General features: G+C 33.5%; 1 protein-coding gene across 1 annotated transcript in view; it reads right to left on the bottom strand.

Annotated features, from left to right (window-relative positions):
* The window catches only part of LRRC7 (leucine rich repeat containing 7), a 1,130,220-nt gene that overhangs the window by 19,255 nt on the left and 1,086,415 nt on the right, over positions 1 to 24,550 (bottom strand). Inside the window, exons 32-33 of the mRNA XM_039838554.1 lie at positions 14,620 to 14,841; positions 7,395 to 7,487 (exon numbers count right to left, since the gene is read on the bottom strand). Coding sequence (XP_039694488.1) covers positions 7,395 to 7,487; positions 14,620 to 14,841 — 315 coding nt within the window. The remainder of the gene's footprint in view (positions 1 to 7,394; positions 7,488 to 14,619; positions 14,842 to 24,550) is intronic.

Genomic DNA, 24,550 nt, shown 5'->3' with positions numbered 1-24,550 from the left:
CAACTCATTCAAATGGTATTAAAGAGGGTTTAAGTTTGAGTTTACAGAATTTAAGAATCAACTCTGAGTTCTCATGATTTTTTCACATACTCAAAAGAGAAAAATGACACAATGACAGTGTTTTGGTTTCTTTTTTTTACTTGTCTTAGATTCCTCTGATCTTATCTGTTGTTACCTGATTTTTTTTTTCATCTAAGGGTGTTTACTCCAAACTTCACTGCTCTTCTGACTGTCTAGTTTTTTAAACCACTTCCTTTACCTATCAAAGAACAAGGATTTGGTTCAATTAGAAATTACTATCTCTCAGAGAGACCAGGACTCTGTAAAATACAATAGTATCTCTTTTAAAAAAGAAAAAATATTAGTTAGAAAAATTTAAAGGATTTTAAAGCAGATATAAATGGGTCTCACTGCAAAAATCTGACATAGCCAATTTCAGGGTCCATACTGAAGCATCAACTGCTTTGCAATCCCTCTCAGTCTGATGCTATGGCAGAAAGCACCCAGGCTCTAGGGCAGTACTTCTCATAGATGGAAGCAGATCAGAATCTCTGGTACTAAAGTACTTTTAGTTTGAAAGATGAAAACAATGTATTATTTTCATAATACTATTATAGATACTTTTTGTGACCTGCCCAGAATCCCTTTATCATATTGGGGTTCTCATCCTGCAGGTGCTGCTGACAGCTCACTTTGACATTTCTCTTGAAAATTACCCTCAGCCTGGAGCCTTCTTAGTGGGAAATGCTTGTAAGGTTACACCTTCCCACCTGGGGGGGTGGCTTGCTTGCAGCCAATGAATGATGGATATTGGGGTATAAAAGGCTGTTTCTCTCCTCAAGGTGAAAAAACTGTGGTACCATCATGCTCCAGAGCAGCCGGTGTGATCAGGCTTCCACTCAAGTTATATTTTATATGTTCTGTTTCCTGCATCATTTTAGCCTTTTAGCATGGAACAAAATAAGTAAGATAAGCAGACAGAAAATGATGTGAGAAAAGATTTAGAGACTTTATTTTAAAGTTTGTTGCTATTCTTTGGGAATATGTCAGACATTTCTCAATCAAAATATGAAAGCACTTATAGTTCATAAATAATACCTTATATAATAACTAATAAGAACTGACAGGTCCACTAATGAGAGAAAGTTAATTACTGAGAGCCAAATTGATCTTTTGGAAGTGTATAAAATCTTTCATGTTTTATTTACAAAGTTACTACCACATATTTTAAGTGGTATTCCAGAGACCACTTAGTAGTTCTAGTTTCTTGCTTCAAAAAGTTATAACCAACAGGAATTATTGGAAATATTATGAAGACAAATTAATAGAACTAAAACAAAACAAAAACAAATAAAAAGGAATAGCTACAAGCAGAAACTATTCTGCTTGTAGCTATTCCTTTTTATTTGTAGCAATGACATTTAACATTTTTTATTCACCCATATAATATTTAAGATATATCTCAATAATACATATTTAATAACAGTATTATCCACTTTTCCCCCATTCTGCCCCAAAGTTGTTCTATGTTAAGGGAGGGGAGAGTGCATTTTATCTCCTGACTCAGGCTTCCAAAGAATCACTAACAAGCAAAATATGGAAATGTACCAGGTAAGAAGATACCACAGAGCTTTAATTTTTGTAATTTGTATGTCTAAAGTCAGTTTCCCAAAATGAAGAGCCTAAAATGGGTATTTTTATGCAAGTGGTTAATTGAAAAATGGCTCTCAGGAGAAATCTATAGGGGAATGAGGGAGGCAAGATAGAGCAATGGAGAAACTAAGCAAAGATGTGGGTTTAGTGGACATCAACATTATCCATTTGGCTAAAGCACACTGCCATGCCTTTTTAAAAAGCTTCATATAAGTGATCATACCTGTAGGAATCCTATTAACAAAAGATTATGAAGACTACATTCTATCAATGTTTCTGAATAGATTCAGAATTTTTTTTTCTCAAAATATAAGACAAAGAACAGAATAGGCAAAAATACTTTTTTTAGTTTTTAAAAATCTCACTTTTACTGTCCTCAATCGAATGGCATTCTGAACTTTGAATTGAAATGTGACTAAGATGCAGCTAAAATAATCAATCATGTTGTAAAATAACTTATGCCCTGTATTTATTTTTAAAAATTCAATTTATATACAAAAACATCTGTTTCAATCCCATCTTAAATTTAGTCCAAAATGCAATGTATAAACAATATTATACATATTCCTTGCTCCTGAATGTTACTTACACATAGTGCATAGACTTTCCAAATTATTTTGCGTTACACAATCACTTGAAACAGAATTAAGAATGGAACAGATATATAAATTATAAAATAAACTTAGGAAAAAATAAAATAAATCATATTTATCTAGTAGTTATACAAAATGAAGAAAATGTGTTTTAGGTAGTTTAATATTTATGTTGCAAATATAAATCATATGCTGCATGAAGTTCTAGTTAAATGTGTTTGCTATTCTTGATTTTTCTATCTACAGAGGAATAATGACAAGAAATGGACATATGGAATGTATCTTTTTCATAAATGAAGAACATATCTTTTCCAACCTTTTATTTATGAGTCACCCAATGTCATGAGGCTGAGCAAACCTGGAAAATTATTCTTGTGCGTTTTCAAATAGGTCACTGCCAAGCATGCCTTTGGGCATTGTAATCCTCAATAAAGGTATCAAATAAATGCTTTCATTCTGAATGTCTAATCCTTCTTATCTTCTTAATATTAATCATAAAGTACTTTTATTTGATGAAGTACTTTTATTTGATGCATCTTCACACAGAAAAAAGGTCCCATTTTTTTTTCTAGGGGTGAAAGGTGGGGTGTAAAGAACAGGGGCTTAAGTCCTTTGCAGGCTGTTTTGGCATCTGGAGTCAATCTTTTGGAAGTTATGTAGAAGAAGATATAGTAATTTATTCTGAAATTCCAGAACATTTATTTTGACTTTATTGGCAACTATCTTTTACATTTGCCATGCCTCTAAAATTCATCCTAGGCTTGGAATTTTACTTGTATCGTAAGCAAATTATGATCCTATGACTAAATAATTGTTCATGGGACTGTTCAGTACTATATCTTTAGAGCATATAGAGAAAGAGGCTATAAGTTTTCTTTCATATCTTATACTCTAAGAATTTAGTACTATTTCCTCAAATGAAGCAAGGAAGGTATCAGTCCCTGAATGAAGAACTATGTGAATACATCATTAAAAATTCATTCATTTGCAGTGTTAGGTTGTTTTATGAATTTACTACATAACAGTATCACTCATCCAGTTAGTCAGTCTCTTCTTTCTAACAACATCCAGTGGAAATTGTATTGGTAAATTGCTTGCATTTTGCAATCACGAACTATTATTTTATGAAAATTTAAATATAAGCAAAGATTATTGTGATTTTTTTTCCAGTGGCAGAATCACCACTAATGATATCTTAGTCCAAAAGTTTTATAATTGCTTAGCAATCCACTGTGTACAGTACACTTCTAATTATCTAGGTTCAATAGAGAATACATGCTGACTTCTAAGGACTTGTTGAAACAAATATCTAGACTCTGACTAATTAGAGGGCTCTGTAATACTTTCAATATTAGAATATCATACTAGTCTCAACTCTACAGGGTATAAATTTGTCATGTGGCTCTTTGGCTAAGTGGACTTTGCAGATAGAAACATGCATTACAGTGCTTATTAAGAGAAAAGGATTTGGAGTCAGATCAATTTGGGCTCCAATCTTATCTGCCACAGATCAGCTACATGACCTTGGGCAAGTTAATTAACCCCTCTGGGCCTCAGAAAAATGGGGAATAATAATACTAAACCAACAAGTTAGTTATGAAGATCAAATAACTTCATGTATATGAAGAGCCTAAAATAGTAACCAGCACATTGTAGGAACTTAATAAAAGGCTATTATTTTTGTCACTTTTGTTATTATCATCAGATTTGTTGGATCAAAATCTTTCATGCCTCTTCAGCACCTTGCCATGTTGACAACAACGTTTCTCTATAATAATAAATCACATCATGGCTTCCATCCACTTCACTAGGAGGGCAAAGGCAAGCATTATATAGGGCCATTTTTTAACCAGTTTTGTACAATTTTCTCTTTCCAAGTATGTAAAAGCGATTTTTACATTACAGTGAATCCAAATAATGAACTCGCAATGAGTGGATTGAGTTGCTCAACTACTAAGCACTGTTCTGGTAATGATATGAACCACAGGACTAACTGTGCTCCATCCATTTAACCCAAGGAGATAATAACTGATCAGGACTACCGCGGGGTCTTTAAAAAGACTTAAGTTTGCAAGACCAGATGCTGTTCTAGCTCTCAAAGTCTGGCTCAAAACAGCGCTCATATATGACTTAACTTTGAATTCTCCCTAAAGTCTCAATTAACTTTTGGGCTGCCCCATGGGGTTTTCTGTGATAATCTCACACTATCATAGAATTTAAATCGGAACTTCTACCAGAGTGAATAACACAGCTCACTTTTGCTTCAGTCCCATACTCTCAGCCTTTTGGGATAACTACTTCATGCTTTCCTTAACTGGCTGTATACTAGGTAATCATTTTGGATGCTATCTCACATTGATCATTGGTGTTTAGCTGAAACAGTAGATCCTATCAGTCAAAAGGAAGAGAATGAAACAAATCTATCGGCTACTTAAGGACAGAAGGTCCTCAAAGCCTCTAAGACATTCAGATATCTTGGATACTTAGAATTTTGAGTGGCATTACAAAACATTAAAACATTCATGAACAGTAAGTAAAATAGTGTGCTTCTGAGAATATTTCTAATCCATGACTTTTTTATTGGAAGGGAGTATGTACCATATTAAAGTTTAATAACTAGAACTTCTTACAAAGCATCCACCTCCAACTCAGGTAATATCTGTTCTGTTTAAACATATGTTTAATTTGCTTCTCTTCACCCTCAGCTCTAAGTTAGCCAACTCAGGAAAAAACAGTTTTTCAACATTGAAGAGAGGAGTGTTTTTAAAGTTCATTTTCTTACACTTTGGTATTTTAGGGTTGGTTTAGCTACTGGGCTTCATTCTCGATTTTATGCAACAACTACAAGAAGGGGTACTGGGGCTAAAAAAATGTAACTAAATTCTCAGAAAAATAATCTCTTTTCTTATGAGTGAATTAAACTCTTTAGATTCTCTGAACACTTTTAACTAAGAACCCCCATATGTTTGGCATGACACCAAAAGTGGTCAATAAATTAAGAGCAGTCTTGAGAGTCTTCTGTACATTTGGAACTTTTGAAGTACTTCATCAATTTTGTAATAATAGAGATTCGCTTTTCAGATTGCAAAGTGTTTTAGAGAGTAATCAGGCAGAGAAAAGTGCTTTTGAGGGGGAAATCTTTCAATGGACACATTATACAATTCAAGTTCTATATCTGTTGCATTTAACCAAATGAGTGAATTATAAGATTATAGAAATGGTTCAGTCTCACTAGAGTTATTGAATTGTTACAAATGAGAAATTAAATTAAGAGTTATAAAGTGTTCATATTCATCATAGTGGAAGAATTACTGGCAACTATTTGAAAGCCTCACATCTACTATCTCCTTCAGCTGAAAATAACAGTAGAAAAGCAATAGCATTAAGACGCTTGACTATTTAGCAATCTGTTCATCCTTAATTTTAAAATATTTATTACTCTTCCAAAAATATAGTGAAAAGATTTATATGCTGCTGAGAAAGAAGAGAAAAAAACATCTTTTGAATTTCAACTATCTTAATAATGATAAGGTTATTAACTTTTTAGTGAAAAAACTAGTGAAAGAGATGTAAAACCAGAGATAAAAAAGAGAGTCCAAGATGAAGAAAACAATACTTGAGGATTTAAAACTTACCAACATATGTTTCTGATAATTTTGAACTTATATATTTTTTGTTTTAAGATATATTAATAACTTGTCAAAACCCAGTTAACACTTGGTCCTACTAAACCATGAATCTTTTAATTCTACTAAATCAACAGTTATCCTCAACATCACTTCAAAATAGAAATGCATATGTACAGACATTTCTAACTGTCATTCCCCTAATTACACATACATTCCTTCTATATGAATAGTTGCTCCAGCCAGTTGACCAAAGGAGCTCCCATCTATAGCCACTGAGGATTTCTTTCTAGTCCCTTCCATCCTAATGCATATAGTGTAAATGATCCCTCCTTCTGGTCTGACCTCTTTCTCCCTTCTTTCTCTCCTTTCTAGGTAGGAAGAAGGGAATAAAAAATGGTAGGAAACAAGAAGATTGAGAAAAAGTGCAGGAAAATAAGGGATTAAGGGTTCTCTTTCATGCTATAGAAATCTCCAGGGTAGGAACATTGAACTTTTTTCAGAAGCAGGTCTGATGGTCAGAAATCGCTGTGTGGTTATTTTTTTAATGGTGAGTTGCAAAGATCTGTACCAGGTTGTGACTTAAAGGTAGATTGAGAGCCCGTGGAGGTTTTCTTCATATCTAATTTCTGTTTCTCTTCATCATCCTAAAGTTTTATGATGTCACTTAATATGATTAAATGTGATGAAGTCAAAGTAGAGAGTTTCAATTATCATAAATTATAATTACTAGTTGATTCCAAACTGAGAGTGTTAAACATTGGTGGTGATAGCAGGGCATGTTATGTAGCTCAGGGTAATTTTTTAAAATAAAAAAGTCAGGTGGTCCACAATGGATTAGACAATCCAGATGTAAGCATGGGCAGCATGCCGGATGTTCAGGCAATGGTTGAGTTTAGAGTTGGGGAAAGTAGTGAACCTTTATCCACGGTGTGACAATTAGGGGGAAGCATAAGAGGAGCACCTCATTCTTTTGCCATGGCTAACTCTGATTTTCTTATAGAATATTTATTTTCTGTGGTCTTTTAGTTCTACAATTCCATTAGTGAAATATTTTACAAACGTGATGAATTAAAGAGATACCAGTCAGCTGACCTTGGCATTGAATCATTAATCATTCTGTTACTGTGAGAAAATATTCTCCCAAATAAGTGATTTACATGCAAACTTTTGGAAACAGCTTATAAGAAACTGCCTGAATAGCTTTCTTTACAAATATGCATAATTGTGAACAAAACAAAAGGAGAAAAGAAAAAACAATTTTTCTTTCAAAGAGAATGTTTAAATTTATTTTTTCTTACTCTTAGGATTTATCAAGCACTGTAGTAAATTCTTTTTCCCAGTACTAAAAAATTTTCTAATTGACTTCATAGTCAGCTAGCTTATTAAAATAGTAAAAACATTTGAAATTGTTTCTTTTCTTTTGTTTTCTTTTTCTTTCTTCCTTTTTTTTTTTTTTTTTGCTGCAGTAGAAGACAGTGTTTTTCTAATGAAAATTGTCAATAAGAAATTCACTTCTTACCTTGTCAGAAGGTTTAAATGGATTTCCTTGTCCACTAATTCCACCACTGATACTAAATCCAAGGCCAGGATTCTTTTCTATTCTCACACAAAACTATGTATAAAAGATATAAAAAGTTAATTAAATACATATCAAAACTAAATATCTTCAAATAACTACATCCCAGTAGAAAAACTTCACATTTCACTTAAGTCCTCAGGGTTAGCCTAAGTTACATTGGTACACAAAAGACAGTATAAGCTCTGACAAAATAGTTAGTATTTCTATAGGCATCAGTTATGATTGAAACTAGCGTGAAATTACCTGAGTAAGCAGATATTAGTATTTATTTACTACTGTGTGCAGGATTTTGACAGTTTTTAAAAATGAAAAGCCTTCTAACAATAAAAAGGTTGTTAATTATTTTAATTATTCACTTAAAATGCACATATATTCCAACTAATTTGAAAGGACTGTATAAAAAAGTAAAGAAAATTTGCAAATGTAGAGGGAGGGAAAATATGGCTACTTAAATAAGTTGCTACCACTTCCTAGGAGAGTAGTACAAGCCATCTCCTTGGTAGATAGATAATTCTATTGGTTAGAAAGAGCAGGGCTTTTAGTTTAAGAAAGGGGAGAACTTTTGAGCATAGCTTGAGTGAGGGTGAAACATAGGAATAATTAAATAGTAAAAAGACTTTTGGATTTAGCAGCAGCTTCTGGATAGGCAGTTAGAGGTCTTGGAAGAAAGAAGAGAACACTGTGAAAAAAGAAAGAAGTCAAGAATATGAAGAAATTATTTGTGACAGGGAACAGTCAAAACATATTTAGGACTGGAGGGCTAATATGCTTGTATTCTCTGCCACATTACCTCCTCAAACCCCCAATCATCAACGAAAGTCTGTTAAACACAAAATGATGGCATTAGGTATTGGTCCACTTCGGGGTAAAGATGATAGCTATTGTAAGAGTTGATACAAAGATCGTAGATCAAGAATTCCATAGAAGGGAAATAAGTGCCAAGAGTGAATTAGAGAAACTGTAACAAACCTAGGAATTCTTGATGATCCTGAGCTGGAATATGTGTGTGAGCTGTAGTGAAAATGCTAGTTTTCCATGTAAAGTGGGATAGGTTGACCTCAGATGATTGAAAGACTTAAGATTCCAGATGTAGCATAAAGAAGAAAACATTTTTATAATTTTTAAGTACAGAACAAGTACTGGAACTAGGTGAACCAAGTGCTACCAGATTAGCAGGCAAAAGATTAATATTGAGTTAAAGAAAAAAATCCAAAGAAATACATTAGTATATATTTTGCATTTATATAAATATATACTGAAAAAGTTCATAAAGATGATTAAAAATGCTTGCTTTCTTAAGTAGCTTCACGTTTTCCCCTTCTGGGAAAATTTAAATGACCAAAATGCTCTCCATATTTTTATTTTCAAAGTACCTTTAATCCCTACCTCTCAGATAATGGAAGACAAACTTAAGTCCTAATCCTGATTTAACCAGCATATACTGTCAGTCCCTGGGAACTGGATCAATTAGGCTTGGCCATTTAATGGTACTGTTCCTAATTCACTGTCATATTTCATAATAGTAAATATAATGTTTAACTATTACATAGTTCACTGGCAACACAAAGGCAAAACTATCTACTAATGTGATTTTTATGTTAGAGTCATTAATTAATAGTTTTTAAATTCTGGGTAACTGCAATAACAATAAGTACTCTTCCATATGTTTATTTTAAAGACATATTTAATTGCAACTTTTCCTTTAATTGAGTTAGATTTGTTAAAACTAATTATCATGGGGTGATAGAAAGTACAGTTTACAATAGTTTTGTATTTATATGGTTCACAGTCTGTGAACATAAAATAGCTTGATGTAGCTCAAAGGAATATTTTAGCTTTATTCAGTACACCAGTTTACCTTACAGTCCTTTTTTGTTATTAGTGGTCAATTAGAAAATGGGAAGAAAGGAACTAATATAATTTAAACATTTTACTTTTGTGTTTTCCTATATATTTGTGAATTTCTATTTAAAATTTGGGTTATATCTTTCTAATGTGAAAATTTATATTCCACAATGTGATATATAGAAGGTATATCACTCTGGCTTTCCCCAGGCCATTATAAAACCTGAAAGGAAACATATGCAACTGATTTTATTTACAAAGTAAATTGTTGCGAATATTTTCCAGTCCTTCTTTTTCAAGATAGTGACTATATCTATTTTATAATATTGTCAATCTAGAAGGCACTAAAATTCTAAGGGAAATACATTTCATATTGTGCCAAGTATATGAAGAAATGCCTCAATATATTTTTTAATAGTAGTAATAATAAAGATAACACTGTGGTTTTATAAATGTGGCAAACAACCATAAATTCTATCTGAAGCTAAATTACCCTTGGGTATGCTTTGGTATGGCTAATAACTTGTGCTGTGACTTATAAAGCGTGTCAGCAAGAATATTCATCTCATATATGAGGACTTCCATCTGCCTGGTAAGGCCCAAAGGGGGCATAAAATGTAAGAGGAAAGAATACCTCACAGCTAAGAAACAGTCTGAAACTAAAGAGAATTAGCAAAGAAGAAATACAGTGTTCTAACAAAAGGTCAGATCTAGAGGTAAATGAATAGTTTATTTAATAAGAATCAGCATTTCACTTATCTATTAAGATAATTGATAGTGATGAATGAAGTTTCTAGCTGCAGGTATAAGCAACAGCCTGGTAGTCAATGGTGTATTTGCTTCTCTCAGAGTTTGTTCTCATCATTTGACTTCATTTGATGCTTCTGATCTATGTTAATCTCGCTCTAATAAATATTGGGTCTATCTTAGAGAGGCTCAGGACAAAATGGATTGTTATGTAGCAGTGCAGCCCTATGATGTCACCATCTATAATCTCTAGAGGTAGTGATCTAATTTGGTCTCTCAATGCTCTAAAACCTAGTAGCAAGAACAAGAGAAAAGGTTTACTCCCCCACCCTATCCCCCTCCTTATTACGATGGATGTGAATCACTTTGTATAACTCATGGAGGCTGATTCTAATGTATTTCTAATGTAATCTTATAAATTCTCTTTCAGGCACAAACTTTAGTTTGAAAGTGTATTCAAATTAACTGTCAGAAGACAGCTATGCAGTTCTTGCCATCCTGATATGTTACGCCAACTAGTGGGTATGAACTCATGTCTGTGGCAGACATGGACTCATGCGTATATTTTTCAACTCTTTTATTCTTTCAGCGTGGGCTTACTCTTGACCTCTTTGTTGGCTATGGTGTCACAGGCTGCAGTGTGTAATGTGGTAGACTTATGAAACTGGGTTATAATTCCAGTTTAGTTTCCAGATTGTCGTGTGACCACAGGCAGGATAGTTAAGACCCCTGAATCTTAGTTTTCTAGCCAATAAAATAGAAATAGCTTTCCCCATATCACAGCATTATTGATTAGATTAAGCCTACTAAAACCTAAAGGGTAAATAATCATGCTGATGTTTTTCCTTCCTATTTCTGCTTTGGTATCTATATGTTCCATATATATAAATACACTTTGCTTTGGATTATACATTTGAAAAAGAGAAACACCAAATTATTCTTAGTTTCTTTTAAAAGTATTCAACAGGTTATGCACAATTTATATATATTTGAAATAGTGATAACAATATATTATTCAGCTGACACATTGTTGAACTACAGAATATTATAAATATTGTTTCTTGCCTTGCCTATACAATAGAATCACCAGGGGAGTTTCAAAAATCCCCACTACTGAGTTTATATCCAGAAATCAGCTTCTTGGGGATTAGGCCAAGGCATCAGTGTTTTTTCAATCTCTTGAACAAATTCTAATGTACAGGTGAGGTTGAGAACAACGGATATAAAATATTATTATATTGTGAAGGGGAGTGTCAGGTGAATAGGATCTTTAAGTTTCTTCTCTCGGACTGAGAATCAAAGGGAAGCACTGATAGGATGGATATGATAGCTAAGAGTTTTTTTCATGCAGAACAAGAGTCAAGCCTTCATTTTCTGGCTTTCTTCAGTTTACTACTTAATACAACTCTGATTCTTATCCTCTATTATGTTTGTCAATAATCAAAATGGTTTATACATTAAAATCCCTTTTCTAAGTAAAATTCCCTGATAATAAACTTCAAGTAACATGTACATGGTTTTGTGTTATAGATAATTTGTTAAAAAGAACATTCAATATTAAAAGTCAGATTTCTAGTCTGTAGAAATTAGTACCTTGAATCTGGGTAGCACTTTATGGTTTAAAAATCACTTCTATATATAATTTCTTTCTTTATTTTTATTTAAAATATTTTTCAAATTTAAGAATAGTAGTATACAATATTATATTAGTTTCAGGTGTTCAATAAAACAGATGATTTTACATGTACTTTACAATGTGATCACCATACTAAGTCTAGTAATCATCTGTCACCATGCAAACTTATCAAAATATTAATGACTATATTCCCTTTACCTTTTCCACCTGTCCCCAAGCCCCACCTCTCTTGCAACCATCAGTTTGATCTCTGTTTCTATAAGTCCATTTTTGTCATTTGTTGTATTGGAGACCACATATAAGTGAAACCATATGGTATTTGTCTTTCTCTGACTTACTTTGCTTAGCATAATACCCTCTGGGCCATATATTTTATTTCATTTAATCCTAGAGTTGAAAACAGGCTTGATAATGTCTATGAAAAATAAACATGTAAAAATAAGTACATTAAATTACAGTTCTTGGGTATTTTGCCATTTTATTATTTTCTAATTAATGAATTATTTATTTATACTTGCCTGTTTTACTGTGATGGGTAGTGTGAAAGCTGACATGGTTTTAACATTGGGCAGTAACATCAAAGTCTACTAAGTGTTTCATAATGGCTAAACAAAGTTAAGTACTCTGGCTAAGTAAAAAATGACAGTTATTTTAATTTATTCAATGTCATTAGTGGCAGCATTTATTACATATTTTCATTGCGATACGGAACTTATTTTAGTCAGATTAGAAATGCATTAGTTCTTTAGGTCATATTAAGGATACAGAGGTATGGTTTTGTTAATAATAAAACTCTCCATTTGTTTAATACTTTTTGCTTTCCAAAGGATTGGAAGTATTCATGTGAGTTTAAGTCATAAGGCAGTTCTATAATTCTGAATTATAGCTGAAGCAGGTTTAATTAATATCGTTAATAGAAGGGGACACTGAGGCCACAGCAAGCAAGTGTCTGAGATTGTGTTGCTAATTTAATAGCAAGATTGGACACAGAACTTGGAATCTGGGTCAGTCAAATCTGGTTTAAAATTTCAGCTTGACCAATTATATCTTTCACAAGTTATTTACTTTCTCTGTACTTTGGTTTCTTCATTTGTAAAAGAGAAATAAGATTATTGTGAGGATTAAATGAAAAAGTATCTATAAGCAGGACTAGCTATAATGGGGCCTGGTGCAAAGTGAAAATGAGGCTTTTTGTTCAATGATTTTTAAGAATTAAAAATTGGCAACAGCAGAGCACTAAACAAGTGCAGGGTTCTTCTGAGCATGGGACTGTTTTTATACTTACGTCCCCTCCTTAACACAACGATTGAATGTTTAAGTTTTCATTTCTCAGCTTGAAAGGCACCTGATGTTTTTAGAGCCATGAATCAAAACACTTGTAAGGGACTCTAAATACAGTCTTTGAAAGAATCATGATATTTTAAATCATTAAGCGTGTAAATTTTAAAACTCTGTAATCTTCTCATCAGTCAAACTATATAATTTATGTGTTTTTGGAGCAATAACATAAAAAAGACCTTTAAATTTAGAGGGTTCAGATTAAGTGTATGCTAATACTAAACTTACTATTCAAGATAGGTGAAAACAGAAGGCCTTGATATCAGTGAATTTTTATATGCATTGATTGTCAGAGAAAAAACAAAACAAAACAAAATGTAGCTGTTATTAAGAATAACTAAGCCAGAGAACTAAATTGAGATTATAAGATTTCTGGGGGAGGGGATATGAACAATTTTTAACCTTCTAAAATGCCTTTGGCAAACTATAATTTAAAACTTCATTAACTTTTTAGAATCTCTAGAAAATTAAAAACCTCCATATTATCTCATTAATGGCATCTGTCCGATTTATTTTACCTTAAATTCAATACTTGGCCTAGATCAAGGTAGGATGGAAAAATAAAATTACCTTTAAAAATATCTATAATTCTAAGAATGATTAATACATAATTTAGGCTTCAAGAAGGGTATTAAGAAATAGTGGAGATGTCTAGGGCAGCTGGGATACAATTAATAAATGGCTTTTCACAGTAGAAAGGAAAAAAACTATAAAATAAAGATAATCTTGCCTGATATGTTCAGAAAATAAGGTGGGGTGATATGTGAAGCTTTGAGTAAGTAATAATAAAGTGAACCTTTATAAACCATAGCAAGGAGTAAGTAAAGTAAGTGGGCAGAGTTGGCTTTGTCTAATTATCTGAGGAATGAAATAAGAGAAATTAATTTTATGAGTATTAAGATCTTAATGCCTTACTTTCTAAGCTTAATAAAACTCAATAGCTGAGATCCTATTCAGTTTTTCAGTCCTAAAGCAGAAAAACAGATTCTGCAATGAAAAAGCAAATCCTAATTTTAGATAGGTCAGAAGAGAAGCAATTATCTTCGCTACAAAGTATATATCAGTAGCTTTTGAAGCATTTCAAAAAAAGCATTTTGCTTCTAACTGTTCTTTATCATTTTCTTCATAGCAAAACTCTATCTCTATACTATTCAACAATCAGAAGATAGGACTTTTAAAAAATGTTCCACAAATAGAAAGGAATACACAGTTTACATTTTGCACTGTCGATTTCACCAAAGGCTTTGGTAACTACATCTAATCCACTGAAGCATTTTGTAACATCCAAAAGCTGTGCTGTAGAGCTAAATTGGAGTTGGAAGTGGGTAGGAGAGGGTATAGGATAAGCCAGAAAAACTTTCTGATCTATCAATTTTTCCTTATGTAAAATGGGCATTTTACCAACCATTAATTCCTATATGCTGTTGTCCTTAACCACTGCAGATAATGATAAAATCCCTACAAAGTGCTCCACTCCATTCAACATGGGGACAGCATTAATGTGTCCCAGACTACACTAATGAGGGAAGACAAACCGTGGATTGATTGCATTTCCCTGGGCATTTCCTGAAATTCATCAATTGAAAAAACTCTTCTCACCTGCTCTGGATATCCATCCATACTCCTTTGCCCTTTAGTTTGAATTAAGCACCGTCCAGGCTGAGGTCCCCGGGTGGCCTGTGAAGAGGGGATCTGAATAGGCAACGGTGACTGAAACTGCTGAATGGTCACTTTGTTAATATTTCCCTCATATGGCTGCTGTTCCCGGCTACGATGCTGAAGGCTTTGGGACCCCATCAAGGTCTGGATATGGCTGCCTGCCTGTGGAGAAAATAATCTGTCAGATAGAGATCTGTGGTGTTGAAAGGATGTGATTAAAGTAGAAAACACGTACAGAATACCTCTCTGGTAAAGTGGCATCATTTGGGCTTTCAGCCACGGTTGGAAAAGATAATGAAAAAACAGCATGGATCTGCCTACTGTGGTTTGTGAAAATGTTAATATCAAAGCAAGGTTGCATTGAATTCATTCGTAGTCATCTGGTAGTTTGCCAAAGATTATTTTAACTCCTATTTTAAGGAACAAAATTCAGTCTCAAAAATCTCAAGAAGAAAAAGAAGTCACAACTTAAAAATAAAGCGGAGTTCTATCTGGCATTTCATTTTGAAAAATACCAGGAAGAGAGATGTAATGTATGTAATGTGTGAGAGAGCCTGGTTCTTCAGTCTGATGCAAAAGAATTAAATTGCATAGTTTCCTTTATGCCACAAACGCACAGTAATATTGTTCAGATGAATATTATCAATATTTATTATTTTTTTGCAATTTAAAATCAAGAGTATGGTTTTTGGGATCTTTATATTACATTAAAAATTAATCATGTGGTAAATTCCTGTGAGTATCAATAACCTATGGAGGCCTTAGAGCTGGAAAGGTCTTCAAAGAGAGTTCTGTTTGCAAATCATCCTGTGATGAACTTCCAGAGATTCATCAGTACCTCCTTTTTAAATAAACGCTAAAGGTCATTTCTTAATTCTTAAAGACAGATGTTGGAGGAGAAAGGGCATGCTCATTGCAGTCTCTCATCTTTAACTGATAAGGTGCAAACCCCTGCTCCTTTGCTCATTCCTATTTTCTCGCCTTCTTTCTAACATCAGTTCCTTGAGTCATCCTACCTGATATCTTTTCTACCAAGCAAGCAGTTCTGCTTGTGAACTGGTAATCTAGAATATACCTTTTAAAATTAAGTATGGTTTAACATGGAAGTCTAACATGGGAAATGAATGCTTATTATTAATACTTTTAAAACACATGCGTTAATGCTATGCTTTGCACTTTATCTGTTACTAATGGAAGGATCTGAGGATTTACTTCCTGAATTCTTTTTTTTCTTGTTGATCTTTTAAGGGTAGGTAATTTGGAATTCAAAAGTGAATTTCACCTTAGAATTCATTAGCTAGGAAAGCCTATGAATTTTCCTGACTAATTAAGATTTTGATTACTATAAAAAAGTCAGGTTGGAGAAATAAAGGAATAATTATTAAGTAAGTATTCAAGGAAGAGATTAATTTTAAATTTTAAAAAAGTTGTTAAGTAGAGCAACAGAAGAGAGACATCAGGAAAATTGAGAAGAAGGAAGGCATATTGCTTGATTTCAAACAAGAGGTAATTTCAGTGAAGAAAATATTCAAAATTATTATTTGGCCATATGTAGGATAAAGTAAATAACCATTTGATTATAGTTTCAGGTATTCCATTGGTTGTCTTGGTATCATGTACAGTGGTTTTTTTTTTTAAATATTCAAAAACATTTGAATATTTTATATTTCAGTCATGAGAAATGGAAGAAAAAGATGCAAAAAAAGAGATTCGGGCCATACCAGCACAAATGAAAACAATCAGCAATCCAACGGTGTCCCAAACATTAACCAGTGGTCACAAAACTATAGCATCATAATAAACATAACTAAGATTACCTCATAAAGGGCAAATGTGTGTTTCTGTATCTATTCCCTTCTCAGCCATTCCAGAAGATTGAACACCCTTCTAGTCAAATTTTTCCTTATTGCAAATTGACTTCTCTGCTACCTCCATGAAATTGCATGTTCTCTTGTTTGGGAGGAGAGGAAAGCCATGATAAACTCAGGATCACATTTTGAATTGTTATACTCTGAATGAACTCATTGGCATTCTTAGTTAGAGAAAACGCTTCTCTGGAGTTAGAGGAGCTGGAGCTATAGGCTGACTAAGGCTGGCTGGCCACTGAGCAGTCAATTGATTTTACATTCATACCCCCTTCTCACTTTCATTGGCATAATATTCGTAGGTCTTCGGTAAGTGCTTGAGTCAGTGGGAAAGAGGAAGACTGGCAGTTTACTTGAAAGTGACCACATAGTCAAGTCAAGTAAAGAATTTTTACTCCTAGAAAATGTAAAGGGATCCAGAACACAGCTAGTGCCATGATGCACAGTCTACATGAGAAAATCAACAACGATGGCTTAACACCACTTCACTGATTAGAATATTCTGGTAATGGTCTATCTGAGGGTGAAAAACTAATTCTATATATTCTAGAACTGTAATAGCCTTTGGATTTTTTTTTTTTTTTTTTTTTTTTTTCTTTTTGATGGATCAATTTGAACTGAGAATTATGCTTTGGTTTAGAACTTGAAGGCAATCACTATATCTTATTTGCCATCTTTAATGACTGGCATAGTAACTGGCATTTAATGAATAGCAGCTACCATCCAAACATGAGGTACTGAAACTTTCCTTATATGTATAATCTCTTTTAATCCTTATAACAGCATTAGAAATTATTATTATTATCCAATTTTACTTAGGAGAAAACTAAAGCTTGGAGAGGTTAAGTAACTTCCCCAAGTCACTTGCCACTTGGTAAACTGGCAGAACCAGGATTTGAACGAAGGCTGTCTGACTATCAAAGGTCATGCTATTAAACACAAAATTATACTGCGACCTCCTTCCTTCTTTATAAGATCCTCACCCCACAACAGTTCAACTGTGAATAAAAAAGGAGGCATGAAAAGAAACAAAAGAATCAGGTTGTTGAGGTAGAATCTATTAAACATCTTTAGCAACTCTTAAATTTGCCAAAGAGACATTCCTATTTATTGAATTAGGTCTATTATCTATTTTAGATCCTATGTCTGTCATTTAGAGCTTTATGGTTAAGCAAATAGGCTGACGTTCTGTGTATTTAGTAATATCTCTGTAATTTTGAAGTGATGAAGCTCATGTTCTTATATGGCTTGGCAAAACACAAAGTGGGCCTTGGAAGGAACATGCTGTAAAACGATTCTGTTTGCATCAGCAGCAGTTCTTTCACTCTGTATTTGAGCTATCGGCTGCAATGAATGGTGAATGACAGCTGTAGAAAGCAAAGAATTAACACTAAATTTTGTGTGAAGTTAAGCAAACATAAATGACACAAGACATTTAAAGAAACAATTATGGCGTGAAAGGACGGCAATGAGGGAGTTTTTCTGACTGGCACAAAGTCTTAAGAAAGGTAATAAGGATGCTCATGATGAAGTGCAAAAGACTGATGAAAATGTAGAAAACGTCAGAGACTGGATTTTTTCAAGCAGAGGGTTAGCTATGAGAACACTGACTCATACTGAAGGGGAATTTGAACATGAAGGTTTCTGTAAAGCCTGTGCTACACCTTTTGAATGGTAAAAAGAAATTGAGATTTGACATTTGTTTTGAACTTTCAAGAGGAGGTTGGACAAAATAACATGTATTCGAGGAGAATAGTGATGGAATATGGTGTTTTCAAGTTGACTCAAAAACATCCTGTCAAAGTTTACAGGAAAAAACTCCAATATCCATAGGACCGAAGAAAACATTTATATCAACACCACAAAAAAGAAATGTTGATTTGATACCTTTTGGCAAAATTTATCCCATAGCTAATTAAGATTGTTATGTGGAAATTTAAAGTGTTTGGGAGGTTTCGTATCATATAAAAGGAACAACTTTCTGACTACAACAATACTTTGGTTCACACTATTCTCTTAGAAAAGAGTAGTATATTACCTAATTTAGTCATCTGTTTTACTACTTTGGCTCTTGAACCACTTGGGATTGCTTCCAAAAATTAAACATTGCCTCAAAAGATGACAATTTATGCCGCTGAGAATATACAGAGTTCTAAAAATATTTGGGAGCATTTTCAACAACACAGAATCATCTAGAAGCAATAACTCAGTAATTGATTTCAAGGAATCAGCAGCACTCATTAAAACAAGTCAGTTTCACCAATTTTGTAAAACAATGACAACAGAACATTCCTATCACTTTCTATCCACGCCATGTATTGTACAGTGCCTCTTTTATTTATTTACTTGCTTTTTAATATGAAAGTTAAGTTTTAAAAATTGAGGTAGTAGGACTTCTTCTTCCAGTTAGATTATATATAAACAAATTATATATAAACGAAAACCCTGGACATTATATATAAGCAAATTAAGAAAACCCTGGAAAGTAGACAGAAGAAAGCAGATCAGCTAGGAGCCTGGGAACCAAGTAGCAACATGGTGGTGAATTCATTGGGTTTTATTTTTGTGACATATATCCCAGACTGAAAAAGCAGGTAACCTGAAAATGCCAAAAGATGAGTCAAGAAAAGACTACTCTATTAGCCAAACGATCAAGAAAAAGGAGCAGCCTAGCAAGCTAGAAAACTTAGACAAAGACTTCCCTATTATGGCCAACACCTTGGCAAAAACTGTAGTCCTACCCCAATCATGTCAGCAAAGGCCAAGTAGACTGCCAGGACGTCTATTCTCATAAGGATGTAACGAGGCACACCAGCACTCCTGCTGCTGTGGTATCAGAGAAGGCCAAGTAAGATGTCCCTGCATTAATTCCAATAGGCCAGTAGTAAGCCTCTCTCTCTCTCCAACAGTGTCAGTAGAGAACACATGGAGCATGGACTTACACTCCCATCTAGCAGTAATGAGGCACCCCCCTACTTTCCCAACAGGGTAGTTAGAGAAGATCTAGTAGAGAGTCAGGATCCTCTCCCTTATCCACTGATGATGAGGCTATCCCCACTGAGGTATCAGTGGAGTCCATCTGGGAAGTTAGGATATCAGTCCCTACTTAGCAATAATCAGGAACTTTGCCTCAAGTGTCACTGGAGCCTAAATGGAAAAATTACACTCTACCCCTATCTGGCCAAAATAAGGCAGTGCCCCACTTTCCTATCAAAATCCCAGAAACAGTTTATATATGCACACATATAATATTATTCTAAAATTTATATTGAAAGACAATGAAACTAGAATAGCTAACATGATTTTGAAAAAGAAGAATAAAGTGGGAAGAATTAGCTTATCTGATTTCAAGATTCTTATAGTTACAGTAATCAAGATTGAGTGGTACTGGCAGAGGGACAGACAGATAGATAAATGAAACAGATCCGAGAATCCATAAATAGACCCACAAAGTTATGCCCAAATGATTTTTGGCAAAGGTGCAAAAGCAATTCAATGGATAGAAGATAGCTTTTCAACAAACGGTGCTGGCACAATAGGATGTCGATAGGCAAAATAAATGAACTTGACCGTTGTCTCATAGCTTATATAAAAATTAACTCAAAATAGATCATAGATTTAAATGTAAAATGTTAACAGAATGAAAAAAAGCTACAGAGTTCAAGAAAATATTGGCAAGCCACATACTTGACCAAGCATGGTATCTAGAATATATAAAGAATTCTCAAAACTCTACAGTAAGAAACTAAACATTCATTTAGAATAATGGTCAAAAGACAAAAAGAGATATTTCACTAAAGAGAATATACAAGTGGCTGCAAATAAGCACCTGAAAAGATGTTTAACATCATTAGCTATTACAGAAATTTAAATTAAAACCCTGTAAGATATCACTATGCAAGTGTCAGAATGGATAAAATAAAACATAGTGACAACAAACGCTGAAAAAGATGAGAAACTGGATCTCTCATAGGCTGCTGCTGGAAATGTAAAATAGTAGAGCCACTCTGTAAAATATTTGGCAGTTCCTTAAAAAAAAACCAAAAACTAAATATGCAAGTACCATGTGATCCAGCAATTACATTACTGGGCATTTATCCCAGAGACTTAGAGACTTAAGTCCACACAAAAACCCATCTGTGAATGTTTAGAGCAAGTTTCTTCATAACAGCCCCAAACTGGAAATCTAGATTTCCTTCCGTGGGTGAGTGGTTAAAAAAAAAACTGTGATACATCCAAATCTTAGAATACAAATCAGCAATAAAAAGGAAGTACCTATTGATACACACAATAATCTGAATGAATCTCCAGAGAAGCATGCTGAGTAAAATAAGCCCATTGAAAAAGGTTACTTGTATGATACTGTGTAATTCTATTTGTATGACATTCTTGAAGTGACAAAATTATAGAAATGAAACATTATAGAAATGCCAGGAGTTAATTTAAAATTTAATCGAGGCAGTACAGATAACACAGTCTTTGGAGTCAGATGAATCTGAGTTTTATTCTTTGCTGTCACTTTTTACTTACGTAATCTAATGAAAGTTACCTAAGTCTTTTGCTTATCATATGAAAACTGTAGATAATAAGTACTTTGTAGAATATTATGAAGATTAAAAAAGATACTGGAATACATTGAGCATTCTGCTGGTATGTACTCATAGTAAGTACTCAATAATGGCAATGAGAATAAAAGGTTCTTATCAGCTGAGTAAAGGTCTGATTGTCCTTTGGCCATAGCAATAAATAACCATCACTTAGAATTGTTTTTAAATCTGTTGTTATTAATCAATGACAACTTGCTTTAGAAAATGCTCCTGAAAGTTAACCAATCAGCAATAGTCTCACTTAAGTAGCCATGCTTCCCTAGTTCAAAGATAATAAATGCCTAAATATTCCAACTTCTGAAAATCGCCAATGTTTGAACTCCATGCTTCCCCTAAACTCTGTCTTATTCAGAGAGATTGTGCCTTAGAAGTTATTTGTTAGCAAGCAGTAAATTATGCAGTTATTTCAGATTTTGAGATGTGGCCTTTTTATGGAGGGAGCCAGCATATACTAATTAAAAAAAAAAAAAGAATTTGCCATAAGTAGAGATCTTACCTACTCTTCACTAATATAGCTAATATTTTAGGTTGCCATGATTCACCTTCATTTTTTCCCCTAGATACTTCCATCCTCATCATTGTATATGTTTTCAAGGCAACTGTTCAGGTGAAGAGGATAGCCTGTGTTCATGTATAAGTAATTCAAAAGGGATGCTAACTCACGACCTTGGTCTTGTTAACAACCTGCTGTTAGGAACAGAGCTAAATGAATATTTATCTTGTCCATAATTAACACATTTTATGCAAAATAATAAATATTATAATAGCTACCATTAATTAAACATTCATATGACAGGAGCTGTGATAAATGTTTTACGTCATAATCTTAATTTTCAGAACCTCTCTACAATGGCTGCATCATTGTCTATCCCTCCAAGATGAGGAAACTGAACAGCAGAGTATATAGCAAGCTCAAGGGTCAATTAAAGACAAAGTTAAGACTCAGCATCTCCTGCACGCCTGCTTAAGAAGTAAGAAAAACATTGAGATAAAATTTTTTTGTGCAGCTTAGTGCATAGTTTAGTTTTTATGTATTAATGTAATTATTATTTTGCAGGGCTTGCCTCCATATTCAGTGAAGTTTTATTAGTTTCGCAAGTGGTTTTGGTGACAGGACTAAGGTTATTTGTCCTGTCAATGGAGACTATCAAACAGAAGAGTATAGTAGGAATCTTAGATGATATACTGTAGAAGTTTGATGAGCTAATTTATTAAAGAACAAAATGAACAAAAGGAACTAAATTCAATATGATAGAAGGATCACAGGTAGGTTTCAGTCATGCTTAGAGCTCTTGATTGTTGTATTCCTTCTGAGATTCATAAAGGTAAATAAAGAACTTGTAAATTTGTCAGAGTAAAGAAAATGAAGGCTTGGGAAATAAGCACATTTAGGAATATCTAAAATATTTGATTTGTGTAGGTCACCGAGAACAAGTTGAAGAGGGCTCAAAAATTCTTTTTAAATCTATGTCGAGTGCCAGGGTTTCTTTCTCTCTTCTGACCAGTAAAACAGAAGAAACAATACTAAGTTGTGGCTAAAAGTACTAGCTAAATCTATTATCAGATATATTCCTGGTATTGAGGGTTATTTACTACTACAACAGGGTGATGCTATAATGTTTTCTGATTTTTTTTTTTTTTTTTGGTGGGGTGGGTGGGATAGAACATATTAGTGGTATGTGTAGTGGTTAGACTACAGGCTGTAGAACCAGACACGGTGGGCTCTAATCCTGTGTTCTTCACTTCTATGCCTCTTTGTCCTATAGGGTTGCAATGAAGATGATAAGAGAGTGTCTATACTAAGCACCTTAGTACAGTGCCTGATACATATTGCAAATATTGTTTTATGATTATGACAACCAACCTATTAAGCTTTATTACTTTTTTTTGTTTTGCTTTATTTGTATTCAGCTGGAACAATTTTGATGCCAAAACTCTATGTTCTCCCATTTGGTCATTAAAGTCAAACTTGCACAAACACATGGAAGGGAACTCTGAAGCTTGGAAGAGGGGCAGGAAGATGTTCTTTCTCCTGCTCCGGGGATTTGGTGACATTGCATTTCGCTGGCACAGTGCAGTATTTGGGAGGGGGATATTCAAAATATTTGCTGATCTTAAATTTTTTAAAGTCAAATACTGATGATGTACTCTAGTGTCTCAAATGACAAATAAAAAGGTGAGGCAATAGGGCTTTTCCCTTCAGTGCATATGCTTTAAGATGGCAGCTGGCTGATATGTGCAGGAAGTCATTTCTGGCTTATTGAATCTCTATAAGCACATTCTTCTATGATTAAATGTTGATTTATAAAATAGAGCTATGAAATTGGAAATTATTAACCAAAATGAAAAAAAAAAGCAGTGGAGGATCCATAATAGCAAAAATGATGGAATTAGAGCTAAGTTTACACCTTTCAACCTACAGTCTGTTTTGTGATGATGTTGACATATACATTCCTGAAATGAAATTGAAAGGAAGATGTAAATAACAATAAAAACTTGATGATAATTTCTTTTACCCATAAGATTTCTAAAAACTATAAGTAGTGGAATAGGTCAGATAAAAATCAAGTGGCAAGAAATGGGATCTTATCACTTGGCATCCTCTATTTGGCAACAAACCTTGATCATCTGGCAGTTGTCATGTCATTTAGGTCTTCAAATCACATACTTGTTCATGAACACTTTTCTTACATTGAACTAATTCTGCATTTTTTTATGCTTTTAGATGTCTTCCAAAATGAAGATTGTATAAATGTTATTGAGTTATCTCAATTTTCTGAAGTAGAATAGTCATTTGTTTTAAGGAACACCTATGTCAAGAATTGATGGATTAAGCAGTTTTAACCTGCCACTCTTTCTATTGCTCTAGTCCATGGAAAGATTTTTTTTTCTACCGCTGACTGAATAGCCATTTGATAGACAGTCTTTAGGTTTGCACTTTTATTAAGGAAATAATTTAGAGTCAGTCTGGATGAGAACATTCTACTGATTTTATGACAGTGGTGTCCATGACTGGACATCAATTGTACTGTTCCACAATTGTATTGTTCCATTGGTATTAAGAGATAAAGGGATGAGCTTTGTGAGTTAATTAATATCTTGTTGAGTAAAACATTAAAAAAAAAAGACTGTAAAACTAAACAATATTTTATCCAGCTATCACTTTAGCTTTAAGTTAGAGAAGAATTTTCTCATTTACATTTCTACAACCTCTTATCTGCATTATTTTTGAGAACAAATAATAACAAAATAGAGTAAGTTTTAAAAATATCTATGAATTACCTAATACTAAAATTTACTGATTAAAATTCATCACCCTAGTTGTTCAGATTAACAAAATAAATATTTGAAACGGATCATTAAACAGAGAAATTATTTCATTGACTTCCTCAAGCCTTT

This window comes from Pteropus medius, unplaced genomic scaffold, assembly GCF_902729225.1.
Source record: "Pteropus medius unplaced genomic scaffold, Ma_sr-lr_union100, whole genome shotgun sequence".
Taxonomy (NCBI): Eukaryota; Metazoa; Chordata; class Mammalia; order Chiroptera; family Pteropodidae; genus Pteropus; species Pteropus medius.
This window is presented reverse-complemented; position numbering and strand designations above follow the sequence as displayed.